We start from the raw sequence: 14,123 nt of genomic DNA on the forward strand, positions 1-14,123 counted from the left end.
CGTGGCTACCTCCTGGGGACTTCCACAGGTCAGCCCTTTCACTGCGTACCTCCTCTGTGCCCAACCCAGGGCTGGGACACCGCAGTGACCAAGTCGGCCCCAAGCCCTGCCCTCGTGGGGCTCACAGTCCCGTTGCGGAGATAGACTTGTCACCACACAGTGATGACCCAGAGTGGTCAGAGCTAGCGTGGGGGAGCCCAGGGGTCTGGGGTCAGGAAAGGCTTCAGGAGGAGGGGGCATCTGAGTTGGCATGCTCTGTGGTGTGGAGGATGGATCAAAGGGAACGAGGCTGGAGACACAGAGACCAGTGAGGAGGCTGAAAACCACCCTGTGTAGCCCAAGGGCAGAGCCCAGGCCAGTGGGGAGGACATATTCCCAGGAATAAAATTCCTACTAGGAGTCAGGAGGAAGATGCTAGATTAACATTTACTACATTGAGCATTTTCTTACTTAGTCTCATTGCCATTCTCCCAAGCCAGCTGGGGATTTGGATCCCCAGTTTACAGATGGGGAAACTTAGGCTCAGCTTGCACATCCAGGAAGCGACAGAGCCAAGATGGGGGTCCAGGTCTGTGTGACTGCAAAACGCTGGCTGCCGCTTATCAAGTCTGGCCCTGAGCCGAGAGGTTTTTGATGATCTCGTTGAGCCCTTTCAGCAATACTGTCCTGTCGGTGGGAGGGTCCTCATTTTGGAGATGAACTAAGGCTCAGACAAGAGCACTCCCTTTCCCACGGCCAGCGTGGACTCAGTGGCCCGGGTGCCTCCCATCAGGTGCACAGACAAAAAGTGAAGGTAGCGGCATGCGACATGCTATGATGTTAGCAGCCCCAGCAGAGTGACGAAGGGCGGATGGACAGGTTAGGCAAGTCCTACCCTTCCTCTGACTAGAGCGACCTGTTCAATTCTCTCCCCCTTGCGAAAGGCCGCATTTTTTGATTCTCCAGCTACGGGGTAAACATCAAACTTTAGTAAAGATAGAAAATTAGTAACAGACAAGAACATTTAGAGAAAATTTGGATGCTTATAGTGGCAATACATATGGTAAATTTGAGGAAACCTAAAGGGAAGATGAGCTGTTCATTCATTCAGCATTCCCCGAGTGGCTTCTCCATGCCAGGTCCTGGGCTGTGTGTTTCTGGGAACCTGACCTTACAGTGCTCACGGTCTAGTCCAGGCAGTGACAAAAGTTACCAATGGAGCAGGGACAATTTGCCACAGACCTCAAGGAGCTTGAAAACAGAGAAACCAGTGTTTTGGCTGGTAAAGTACACAAGGCTAGTTGAAACCTCTTTCTGTAAGAATTTTCAAAACAGGGAGATTCTGCATCACATTTTAAAAATAATTCAACCGAGAATAAACAGTGTTGTGATGAGGGAAGTCCAGGGAGCTAGAGGATGTGTCTGACTCAGCCTAGGGGTCAGAGAGGGCTTCCTGGAGGAAGGGACACTCCAGCGGAGACCTGAAAGATGAATTGGGGCAAGGTAGGAAAACAGGAGTGGGAGAATGGTATCCCAGGCAGCCGTGAATTTAGGTATGAGATGGAAGGATGAGCTCACCAGCCTGGGCCCCACGCTTGCAGAGCTCACGATCCAGTGGGGGAGACAGAGCTGGCACCAGTGACACCAAGATTGGTCAGGGCCGGGATGTAGGAGCCCAGGGGGCTGAGGAAGCCCAGAGGGGCATCTGACTCAGTCCCGAAGAAGGAAACACCTGAATCGCATCCTTGAAACAACTAGGAGTTAGCAGACATGTAGTAGAGACAATCAACATAATCAAAAGATGGTTCTTGGAAAAGATTAATACAACTCAAGGGAAAAAACACAAATTTCCATTAAAAGGAATGGAAAATGAGAGATCAATACAGGTCCTAACTATAGAATAAGAGGATATTATGAACAACTTTAGCCAATAAATTTGGCAATGTAGAGGAAATGGACAATTTCTTTGGAAAAACAAAATTTAACAATATTGGCACAAGAAGCAATAGAAAATCTGACTAATCCTATATCTGTTAGAGACATTGAATCCATAATTAAAAACCTTCCCATAAAGAAAACTACAGACCCAGGTGGCTTCACTGTTAAATTCCTCCAAACGTTTATGAAAGAAATAATACCATTACCCATACTCTTTTAAATAATAGAGAAAGTGGGAATACTTCTGTATTCATTTTACGAGTCCAATAGAATACTGATACCAAAACCTAACAAAATCACTACAAGAATGGAAAAATTTAGGCCAGGATCTCTTGTGAACATGGATTCAAATATGCTAAGCAAAAATAATAGCAAATGGAATCCAGGAATATATAAGAAAGATAATAAAGCATGACCTAGTGGTATTTATTCCAAGACTACAAGGTTGGTTTAGCATTTGGAAAGCAATCAATATAATTCACCACAGGAAACGCATAAAGGAGAAAAACCATATGATCATATTATACGGAAAAGCATTTGATAAAATTCAATACCTGTTCATGATAAAAGCTGTCCAAAAACTAGGAATAGAAAGGAAGTTCTGTAATCCTACAAAGGGTATTTTACCAAAGAGTTCAGTTAACATCATATTTATACTTAAAAGTTAAAATGAGCAGTTTCCCCTAATGTTTGGAATAAGACAAGTATCACCTTTTCTAGTCAACATAATGTTGGAGGTTGTAGCCAGTGCAATAAGGCAAAAAATAATTAACTAATTAAAAGCATAAAGATTGAAAAAGAAGTAAAACTGATTATTGACTGATGGCGTGACTACGTGCATAAATAACCCAAAAGAGCCTAAAAACAAATTATTAAAATGAATCAATGATTTTTAGTAAGGTTACTGGATGCAAGATCAATATACAGAAATCAATTATATTTCTATATGCCACCAACAGGGAAAATGAATTTTAAAATACCATTCACAATAGCATCAAAACCCCTCAAATATCTAGGAATAAATTTGACAAAAGATGTGTAAGAACTCCACTCTGAAACCATAAAATATTGCTGAGAGAAAGAATACCTATGTAAAAATGGAGAGGTATTACCCTATTCATGGATTGAAAGACTCAGTAGTGTTGGCTTATGAAGGCTCTCCAAATTGAACTATAGATTCAATGCAGCCCCAGTAAACATCTTAACAAGTTTGTTGTTGTTGTCGGGAACAAGTTGATTTCTAAAATTTATAGGAAATGCAGAAGTCTTAGAAGAGAAAATTTTTAAAGAAGAACAAAGTTTGAAGATTTATACCATCAGATTTCAAGATTTACTATAAAGCTAACGTCATTAAGACAGCGTAGTATTGGTACAAGGATAGACAAATAGACCAATGGGACAGAACAGACTGTCCAAAACCAGACCCACACGTACGTGTTGATTTCCAACAAAGGCAGCTTTGCACCTCGGTGGGGAAAGGATAGTCATTGCAGTAATGGTGCCCTTGCACATCTGTGTGAAAAAAAGCCTCACACCCCTCCTCCTCTCAGGCACTGGCTGTGTCTGGAAATGTTTTTGATTGTCAAAACTGGGAGGGTACAACTGTTAGGGAGCAAAATCCTCCCCAGCTGAGAACCACTGACATATACAAATGTAAAAAGTCATGGAGCTGAACTTAATGGGGTATTTTTTGTATATCATTTCTACCAATTGAAATGTTAAAAAAAAATACGCAAACACACACACGCACACAGACACACACACACACACAAACCTCTTGCTACAAGCAGCCTTCTAGGCCCTCTAGAACTTACCTGAGAGGCAGTGGCAAAGGCGTCCACTGAAGATAAACACTGAGCTGTGCACTTTTCACATCCCAGGGAGAACCCCAGCTCCAAGGCTGCCAACCGTGGCTGCTCTGCCGGGCTGTGTGAGTCAGTTGATGGTATAAGGAGCCCCACCCTGGTGGCAGCTTCTGAGCCCTGCCTCCCCATTTTCCTTTTGCCAGGGCCGTGGAGACCTGTGACTCAACAGTTTCACTCTTGGGAAACCTTTGTTTCTGCTGCAGACACCCTAACTGTCCACCAGCAGGGTGTGGATGAACAAACTGGTCCATCCACGCAATGGAAGACTCCTCAGGGGTAGAAGTTGGCATGTGGCAACACAGTGGATCTCACACACAACTTTGAACAAAAGAAGACAGAACGGGCTGGCCCGGTGGCATAGTGGTTAAGTTCGCGTGCTCTGCTTTGGTGAACCAGGATTCGTGGGTTCGGATCCTAGGCGCGGACCTACACACCGCTCATCAAGCCATGCTGTGACGGCGACTCACATACAAAATAGGGGAAGATTGGCACAGATATTAGCTCAGGGCTGATCTTCCTCACCAAAAAAAAAAAAAAGAACAGAAAGAGTACAAGTGATCTCTCACAAGGAAGTCAGAATAGGACTTAAGGAGCACATAGCATTTATTGTGAGAGGTCAGAATAGTGGTGTGAGAGGTACTAACTAGAAGAGGGCTTGAGGGTGGGAGCTATTTGGAGTGCGAGAATGTTCTAGATCTTGATCTAGGTGATGCTTACATATTAAAAAATTATCCAGCTCTACACTTAATGTTTGTGTACTTTATGTAAGTTATATTTCATTAAAAAGGAAAAAAAAGAATAAGTGAATTTAGTGAGGTCACTGGATAGAAAGTCATTTACATAACTTAATTGTATTTCTATATACCAGCCCCAACCAAATTGAAAATGGAATTTTAAATACCATGAATAATAATGTCAAAAAATGTTAATACCTAGGAATAAATATAATCAAAGAGGTGCAAGACTTGCAGAGAAAATTAGAGATTGAATGGAGAGCGATACCATATTCGTGGATTGAAAGACTCAATATTGGGAAGGTGTCAGTGTCCTGATGGGTAGATTTAATGGAATTCCAACCAAAATCTATGACAATGGCTTCCAACCTTTTGACTGTGTTCCAGTTACGCACACCTTTGCACAGACACACACAAAACAAGAATGAAAATTTTGTGAACCAATACTTGGTCTGACTACTTAAGATTGGCTTTGATCTTTTCTGTTATATTCTTTTTTGGGTATTTGTGAGCTTGGCTTTTTGTTGTTGTTATTTTTTAATTCCACGTATAAGTGAGGTCATACGGTATTTGTCTTTGTCTGACTTATTTCACATAGCGTCATGCCCTCAAGGTCCATCTAATATTTTCTATTCTATTCTTGATCACATTTTTAAGCTGGTTTGTGCAGCTAAATTGATTTCATGGCCCGCTAATGGGACAAGACTTGCAGTTTTAGAAATACCATGTGAGGGAAGACAGAGTCATTCTAGAAAATCATTGTCCAGCTAAGGGCACACTGACATGTGGTGGAATTCTCAGTGGCTTGATGGACAGTTTAAGGGTAGAGAAGCCATCTGACCTTAATGCTGAGAATGCTGCCCCGGGTGGCCCCCTTCGTGACACAGCATGCCCGAGGGCTCCTCTCTAGCTTGTCTCATCACACTAAATGGTGTTTCCATGATCGTCACATTGTATATGCTGCCTTTTTTCATTTTTCTGACTTGGCCAATGCACAGGGTACAAGGAGCCTTATTATAGCCACTGAACAGCCTGTGCGCTAAACCCTAATAACGTGAAAGGATGATCTGGCCTAGGGATGGGGGGATCGGGGAGGGGAGACCACTTTGTTGCCTCCCTGGCCACGTTGGGAGCTGAGGGAGACAGTGGAAAGAGTATAATACTAGAATAAGAAATGTATACGAGTCACTTGTGAAAATGGGGGGCGAAGGAAAGACAGGCTGCATGGGGACAAAATGCTCATCTTTTATACTGGGGCCGGGGGATCCATAGAAAATAATTGTGTAAATACAAGCACACTTACAGTTGAAAAACTCAGAAATAGAGATGAGGGATATCCACTTATTATCAGATGTCAGGGAGATAATGCTAGGGGGAAAGGCTGATGAGGGCAAGATTTGGGGGTCCATCTGAGGTGGGCCTAAGGATTAGGGCTGGGTGGGGTGGCCTTGACTTTTTTCTTTTTTTTTTTTTTGTGAGGAAGATCAGCCCTAAGCTAACATCCGATGCCAATACTCCTATTTTTGCTGAGGAAGACTGGCTCTGAGCTAACATCCGTGCCCATCTTCCTCCACTTTATATGAGACGCCACCACAGCATGGCCTGACAAGCAGTGCGTCGGTGCGCACCCAGGATCCGAACCTGTGAACCCCGGGCCGCCGAAGTAGAGAGCGCGCACTTAACCGCTGTGCCACTGGGCCTTGACTTTTAATTTTGTAGTTTGAGTACTTTATTTTCATGCAGTGTGTTACTTTTATTAGTGAAGAGAATGGCAGTTTTTTTGGCTTTTGTTGTTTTTTAAGCAGCTCCTGGAGGACAGTTGCAGGGGTGAGGCTGGGCCAGCCGATGGGGAGGAGGCTGGCGCAGGGACCTATTGACACATTCAGTAAGATACACTGAGCATCATCTGTGGGCCTGGCCTAGTACTGGACTATGCTAGGGACACAGCAGTGACGGTGACAGCCCCAGGCCCCGCCCTCATGGGGCTCACAGTCCAGCGTGGGAGACAGCGTGCAAACAAGTGACTGGATGACAAGATCATTCCCAGTTGGGATAGGCGCTCCAAGGGGAATACACAGAGTGATGGGAGGGGCAGAGGATCCCTGAATAGGGAAGTCAGGGAGGGGACACTGGCCAGAGCTGGGATGGAGCCTGGACCAGGACAGCGGAGGGTGTGTGGGAGAGACATTCAAGAGGCCGAATGGACCAGACACGCAGCTGAGAGGCTGAGGGGGGGAGGGGAACACCTGAGTCCCAGGTCTCTGGCCTGGTGACAGGATGGACCCAGGAGGAGGAGTAAGTGTGTGTGATGGGGGTGCTGGGGTCAGGTTTGGATGCAGTGAATGTGAGGTTTCTGGGAGACGTCCAGGGGCCCGTTGGACCCCAGGTCTGGTGCAGTCCTCAGTCTTGTCCCGTCCTGGCCCCTCACAAACTACCCCTCTTTCCCAACCTTCCATTCCCACCCACACCTTGGTTCCTGAACCTCAAATCTGGCCACTGGCCTGAGAGATCACCATCTGCCCCTGCTCTGAAAGCCCCCCACACACACATACACATACACACCCCCTGTGACTTAATGTCCTGTGCCATGGATGTGTGCCCCCCTCCACCCAGTGTGCCCTCTCCCACTTGCACACCCAGATCCCCTGGCCCAGGTCCCCATGCTCTGTCTGCACTGAGATGCTGGGACAGTCACCCAGAGATGCCAGCAGAAGCTGGTGCTGTCTCTCCTCACTGCTCTCCGGCCACTATGCTATATGGTCCTGACATGAAGGAGCAGGTGACAGTTACAGACCCAGCTCCGGGCCCTGCACCAGGGCTGGTGTATGGTCCTCATCTCCCTGTTTTACAGAGGTGGCTCAAAGCGGGCTGTCTGCCCAGGCAGTAGGTGGCGGAGCCCCGGGGGGACCCCACATTGGCCTGATGCTAGGACCTCAGTGTGGGAGGGGTCTCCATAGCCTGGACCCCAGGAACCCCACACCAGGGCCTAAATAACAATTAGCAGTTATAGTGACTGCAGCAGCTGGCAGTTCCTGAGAGGGCCCTGGGTACACTCCTCCAGTCTTACCGCTGGCTCCAGGCAGAGCTCATCAAACATTGTTGCTGCCCTATCCCTTTAAAAAATTGAAAAACTATATACCCTTGTCAACTTAAAAAGCAAATTTGCTTGTTACTTTATATCAAAATGATTTTATTCAGGAATAGCCAAAAGAATTGCAATTTGGGATGTGATGCTATGGCAAACCACAGGCAAATCTAGAGAACAAAGGGGCGGAGCTGCTCTTATAGAGAAAAAGGGGGAGTAGGGAGGGGCTGTTCTAAAGGAAAGTCCATTGGGGGAAAGTAACAGTTCAGGGTGGAAACAGCTTCTCATTGGCTGAGCTGCAGCATTCTCATTGGCTGAGCTGCGGTGTTTCTCATTGGCTGAGCTGTTGCCAGGTGCAGAGAGAAATCTTCCTTCTGTAGTGGAGTGGTTTTACTTCCTGTGGAAAATGCAGGTGGCTTTCTCTTCTTGTTTGGTGTAATTGACTACCTGTGATAGGGCTTAAGGCTCCCCCGACTTTAGCTTTAAGACTTAAAACTCAAGTTTCCCAACTTCAATTTAGTTAAAGTTTCTTTTATTAATTTCCACACCTCCTAGTGCATTTTCAAGTTGACCACTAAAACTTCTCTTCATAGTTCATAAGCTCAAGTAGGTGCAAAGGATATAATTTCTGGTGTGTTATGAGTATTGACATTTCAAACACAGCTGGTGCATCCTTCCTTTGAAGTATCTAATGCAATCCACATACTCTAGTGTTCTGGGGCCTGCCAATGTCTGGTTTCAAAGAAAAAAAAAACGAGCTGTTCTTTTAAAGTCAGAAATTCTACATTGTTCCTCTTTGTCCTTAACGTATATTTATAGTTCCCTTCCCCACGGAATTCTGTCTAATGAATTATGCATCAGTAACCAAAATATGTACAGAAATTCAAATTTTAATTTTGTTTAACTTCCTGTGACCATAAGGTTCTAAATGTTAAATTATTTTCTTCTGGATTGAATTATCTTTAAAATTATTGTTAGTGCACAATTAATTTAAAACATTTCATATATGATGCATTTTCATGGATAATTATTAAACATGAAAAATAAAATATGTTGGAAATGAATCTCCAGATGAGCTGAGCAGGCATCCCCAGTAATTTCCTGTGTCCTTGGATGAATATACATTGTTGCAGGGGTGAGTCAGGGTTCAGCATCCATTCTACTTTGGTTTTTAAGCCTCAAGTGCAGAGAATCTTCCTTCACAAAGCAGCAGCTAGGCAAGGAAGTGTTTGTTGCAGCAGCACCCGTCAACTCTTGAGCTTCTTCCAAGGTATGTGCCCACAACCTCACGTCTTCGAAAAGCTCACAGCTGGTAGCTCCATGTTCAGGGTTGGTGAAAATCGAGGATAAGCCACCAGACTTGCGAAGAGGATTGGTTACCCTGTGTTCATGGTCACTTAGCCTCCATTCACACATTTCAGCTGCCCTTTCTTTGGATCCAAGAGGTCCCCTTTGCTTGCAGCCCTTACTCCTTATTTGGGGAGGATTCATTTTGGGCAGAAAGAAAGAGGGTCTGCCTTTCTCCTGAGAAGTGGGTGGGGTGACAGTACCAGGGGAGGACGCCTGGCTGGCCCACTGGTGGCTTGAGGGAGCTAAGCGTCTGGCAGCTGAGCTCAGGACTTTGTGGCCTGGGAGCTCCTTATGGCCCTCCAGGGGTGTGGCCCCCACACCGAGGACCTCCCCTCTGGGGCAGGGTTTCTCATTCCTGGCTGCTTGCCAGAATCTTCTGGGCAATTTTAAAAGATGCCCTTGGGCTTACCCCAGACGGCATTCCCAGGGCAAAGCCAGGTTTAAAGTGCCCCCCATCGTGATTCTGAAGTGCCTCCCCTCACCTCCCTGTGATTCTGGCTGCCTTGTACCCATTGCTCCTACCAGGACCCTGAGACACGGAGGGGCGGGGCTTGCAGGGGGCTCCTGGTGCACCACCTGACCCCTCTCTTCCCCCGCAGTGTACCACTGGGTGGAGATGCGGACCAAGATGCGCATCATGGGCTTCCGGGGCACAGTCATCAAGCCGCTGAACGAGGAGGCGGCCGCCGAGCTGGGCGCCGAGCTGCTGGGTGAGGCCACCATCTTCATCGTGGGCGGCGGCTGCCTGGTGCTGGAGTACTGGCGCCACCAGACGCAGCAGCGCCACAAGGAGGAGCAGCAGCGCGCCGCCTGGGACGCGATGCGGGACGAGGTGGGCCACCTGGCGCAGGCGCTCGAGGCCCTGCAGGCGCAGGTGCAGGCGGCGCCGCCCCTGGGCGCCCTGGAGGAGCTGCGGGCTCAGGTGCAAGAGGTGCGCGCCCAGCTCTGCCCCCGGGAGCCGCCGTCCGCGCCCCAGGCAGCGTCCGCGTCCAAGGAATAGGAGCCTGCTGAAGCCTGAACTTGGACGTAGCCGTGTGTGCCCTGATGTGGCCTTCTCCCCGCACTACCCCTGCCTGTGCTGGCCCAGCAGAAACCATCTGGATCTTGATGGAACTGGGATTCAGTCACCCCCTACTGACCAGTGGTACCTGCCACTGGGACCACCCCCAGCAGGTGAAGGGTTTCGACATAGCCCACCCCGACCTCTAGCTCATTGGTACAGTCCACAGCGCTCGTCTCTCCACCCCCACCCCAGACCACACAGACCTAGAGGTCCCAGCCAGCAGGACAACACGCTCACCCTTCTGGCAGAAGAACAGAATGGAACCCGCAGCCGAGCCGAATCAACCCATCAACCCACATTTAGCTGATCAGTGTTACCTCTCTCTGGGACCCTCATCCTTTACACTCAAACACCCCCTTCCCTTTGTCAGTCGGTACTGACCATTGTAAGGAAATGCAGTGTCTTTCAATGGACGTCTGTCCCCTCACCTTCTAAGGTGGGCTCTAGCTGGGCATCACCACCCTCTTTGAGGGGGAAAAAAAGGGGATCCTGGCTTGCAATTGATCCACTGAATATTCTCTCTTCCCCGTTAGCCTGATCTGTGGTACCTTCCCGTGAGACCCCAAGAGGAGTGTTCCAGCAGAACCCCCTCATCCTTCCATCTATGGCACAGCCCACTGGAATGGCTGTGCAGGGTCTTCTTGGGCAGTGCCCTCCCAGCCCCGCTCCGTGGTGGGAAAATTGAGCCTGCCTAGACCTAATCCAGCCTGTCTTTGAGCCTCAGCCCCCTGTGTACCTGTCCTCAGAGTCCCTGGGCCTTTCCTGACGTGTCCTTTCCTACCTTCCCCCCGTCTTCTTCAGTGGCCTCTCTCAGGGGACACCAGCTGTAGATTAGATGATCACATCGCCCATGTTTCATCCCGATCTACTGATCTGCATGCTCATGCCCTCCTCCCTGGGGCTCGGGACGGTCCAGCAGTCCCCCTTCATGCAGTGGTACCCTCCTGCCTCCGTGGCCCGAAGTCCCACCTCCATCCCACTGGACTAGGCCACCAGTTGGTCTTGCCTTCCTTATTAGTCCCCTAGGGCTGCCGTAACAAATGACCACAAACCTGGAGGCTCAAAACAACAGGGATTTATTCTCCCACAGTTCTGGAGGCGGAGATCTGAAATCAAGGTGTCAGCAGGGCCACGCTGCCTCTGAAGGCTCTGGCGGGGGATCCTTCCTAGCCTCTTCCTGCTTCTGGTGGCTTCAGGTACTCCTTGGCTTGTGGCCATATATCTCCAGTCTCTGCCTCCGTCTTCACGTGGCTTTCTCCTCCTCTTCTGTCTCTTATAAAGACGCCTGTCATTGGGTTTAAGGCCCACCCTAAATCTAGGATGATTTCACTCCGAGATCCTTAATTTAATTACATCTACAAAGACCCTTTTCCAAATAAGCTCACATTTCACAAAGTTCCATGGGTTGAGATGTGGACATACCCTTTGGAGGGCCACCATTCAACTCACTACACCTCCCCACCCCAAGAGGACGCTGGGACTCCTGCCAACCCCGTGGGGCATTTGGCGTTCCCCTCGAGGTGAGAGGAACAGTCCGGGAACCACCCTTCACTACGTGGTTTCTCTTCCATGATTCCTCACTGAGGCAGGGAAAGGTGTGGGCCTCACCCATCTACATTCCATTTCTCAGATTCCAGATGTTTCCCAATTAGAGGAGCCCTGGGTGAGGAAGTCATCTTGTGGGTGTGTCTGATAACCATAATATGGATCTCCAAAAGGGGTACAAAGCTCACTAAAATAGGAGAGAAGCTGAGAGGGTTCTGATGGGGGTGAGTGGGCAGAGAGTCATCCTATGAACTCTTTCCCAAATGGGGAAACTGAGGCCCAGGGGAAGCAAAGGCACTTGTGCAAGGCCACAAAGCCAGTGAGGGACTGGCTGTCCAAGGTGGTGAAGTAGGAAGAGGAGGGTGAGGGGCACAGAGGGAGACGGAGAAGGGGTACAGGGTACTTGAGGGTAGTGGTGCAGGGCCAGGAGGAAGGTGGAGGGGGTGGGTTATGGGGGGAGGGGCAGGGATCTCCACAGAGGCCCAAGACACCCCAGAGGCAGCACTGAGAGTGGGGGGCCCTCAGTGCCCTCTCAGAGCAGCCCCAGAGCACACTGGGATCTTAGCATTTAGTGAATGGGGTTAGATCCCACCGTTTCCAAGCAGCTCCAGGTGAAGTGGGAGGGGCAGGCTTTCTCTCCCTTCCTCCCTTACCTCGCTTCCCCAGAGGGGTAAAAATGAGCCAGACACAAGACCTACCCAGACAGAAAACCAAGAGACTGGGGTTCTGAAACATCATCTGAATTCCTTCTAGAAGAGGGGGAGAAGCTGATGTAGAGGGAGCTGAGGAGGTGGGTCCCTGGTGGGAGCGTCTTTAACATTGGAAGAGACCTGAGTGGGATAAATGATGAGGGAAGAAGGCAAGAGAGAGAGACCACTGCATGAAGCGGGGGGGAGATAGAGCCCGGTGAGCTGGCTCAGTGCCTGGTTTCCATGGTTACTCGGGGGGTCCACTGGGCACCAGCCCGTCTCTGGAGCACAGGTTGCTCGAGGCCGAGGACTGTGACTGCTCCCGTCCCCTGCCCATCATGTCAATGAATAGCGGCCGTCGTCGGAACAGGTCAAGTTTATTGAGCTCTGGTTGTGTGCTGGGCGTTGTTCTAAGTGCTTTACATAATCCCCACAACATCATTTTCTTCGTTTCGTTCATCAGGAAACTGAAGCACAGAGAGGGAAAGTCACCTGCCCAGGGTCACACAGGCCGGGGGGAAGCAGAGGTGGGATGGGCCCAAGCCCCACTCCTAACCCCTGCGCCATCCTGACCCTGTGATGTGGTGTTGCCCTCACGTCGAGGCTCAAAGCTCAGACGTGATGCGTCCGTACCTGTGGCCAGACCTCGCGGGATGCTTCACCCGCTGGGTGGGAGTGCACGGTGGGATCAGGCCATGTGGAAGTGGAAAGAGTCCCCTCAAAATGCGCGAGGCCAGAGGATGGCTCCCCGCTCTGGCTTCCTCCTAGCTACAGGGTTGTATACATTTGCGACTTGGGGAGAGGGGGTAGAATAAATTTGTAAATGAGGTCGGTTGTCTTCAAGTCGATGCATTTTTTTTATATTTAAGAAATCCCTGTTAGGAGAAGTGTCCTTTATTCTTTCATTCAAGAAACCTTTGCCCAGGTGCCTGCTGTGTGCCCTGTCCTGTGCTGCACTGGGGTCCCAGCCGTGACCGAGACCGCACTGACCTTGCCCTCGGGGGCCTCGCGGTCCAGTGCGGGGACAGAGGCACATGCAGACATTTGTTTTCCCATGTTACCTGCCTGCCCCACGGTGATAGGGGAGGGAGGGGCTGGGCTGCATCAGCCTCCTCCCCTCCTGAGGGACTCAGGACTAGGGCGGAAAGAACAGAAACGCCTTCACACTGGCTCACAAAAGCCTCAAACCGTGTCTGGAGGGCTCTGCCTCTTCTGTCTCCTGGCAGGCCCTGTTGTCCCCTATGTTTTGCCTAGAGGGAGCCACTCCAGGAGAAAAGGGACTTCCTAACGTTCTACCTGATCCGTTGGCCATACAGCCATCCCTGTGCTAGCTCCTGTGACTCGGAGTGGCCAGGCCTGGGTCCCTCAGCCCCGATGAACAGAGGGAGAGGAGAAGCATGTCCAAAGGAGAATCGAGTGGGCATCATCCACTGCTCGTTAGACAGATGTTTACTGAGCACCTACTGCGCACCTGGCCCCATTCGAGTAGCTGGGAGTGAGCCAGGAACAAGACAAGGTCCCGCCATCATGGAGCTGACATGTAGTGTGGGAGATGACAGTAAAGAAGTAAAGACCTAACCTGGTGTCTGCGTCCAGGAGCAATGGGGATGGCTGAGTTAGATCAGGTGATCAGGGAGGGGGCGACGTGTGCCCTGAGCCCCGAAGGCAGCTGCCAAGGAATAAGAAAGGCTCGTTAGTATTTACAAAGGTCCTGAGGCCGGTCTGGGGTTGGCCTGTTTCTGGAACAGCCAGGGGTTATGGCTATCAGAGTAGAGGAGGGGTTATTGGACTAAGGCCCTCGGGCCAAATCCGGCCGGCCCGCCGTATGTCTTTGTTAATAAAGATTATTGGACACAGTCACCCTCATTCGTGTGT

The 14,123-nt window shown here is 49.5% G+C and overlaps 1 protein-coding gene across 2 annotated transcripts in view; it reads left to right on the plus strand.

The window, feature by feature from the left end:
- Positions 1 to 14,123, plus strand: part of OPA3 (outer mitochondrial membrane lipid metabolism regulator OPA3) — an 82,627-nt gene that overhangs the window by 34,407 nt on the left and 34,097 nt on the right. The window contains exon 2 of one of the 2 annotated variants that reach the window (XM_004440157.3): positions 9,551 to 14,104. The exons of the other annotated variant lie outside the window; for it this stretch is intronic. Coding sequence (XP_004440214.1) covers positions 9,551 to 9,951 — 401 coding nt within the window. The 3' untranslated portion in view covers positions 9,952 to 14,104. Of the gene's footprint in view, positions 1 to 9,550; positions 14,105 to 14,123 lie in introns of those variants that run through there. 2 annotated transcript variants of the gene reach the window in all.

Source organism: Ceratotherium simum, chromosome 33, assembly GCF_057802395.1.
Source record: "Ceratotherium simum simum isolate JZ-2026a chromosome 33, ASM5780239v1, whole genome shotgun sequence".
In the NCBI taxonomy this organism is placed as follows: domain Eukaryota; kingdom Metazoa; phylum Chordata; class Mammalia; order Perissodactyla; family Rhinocerotidae; genus Ceratotherium; species Ceratotherium simum.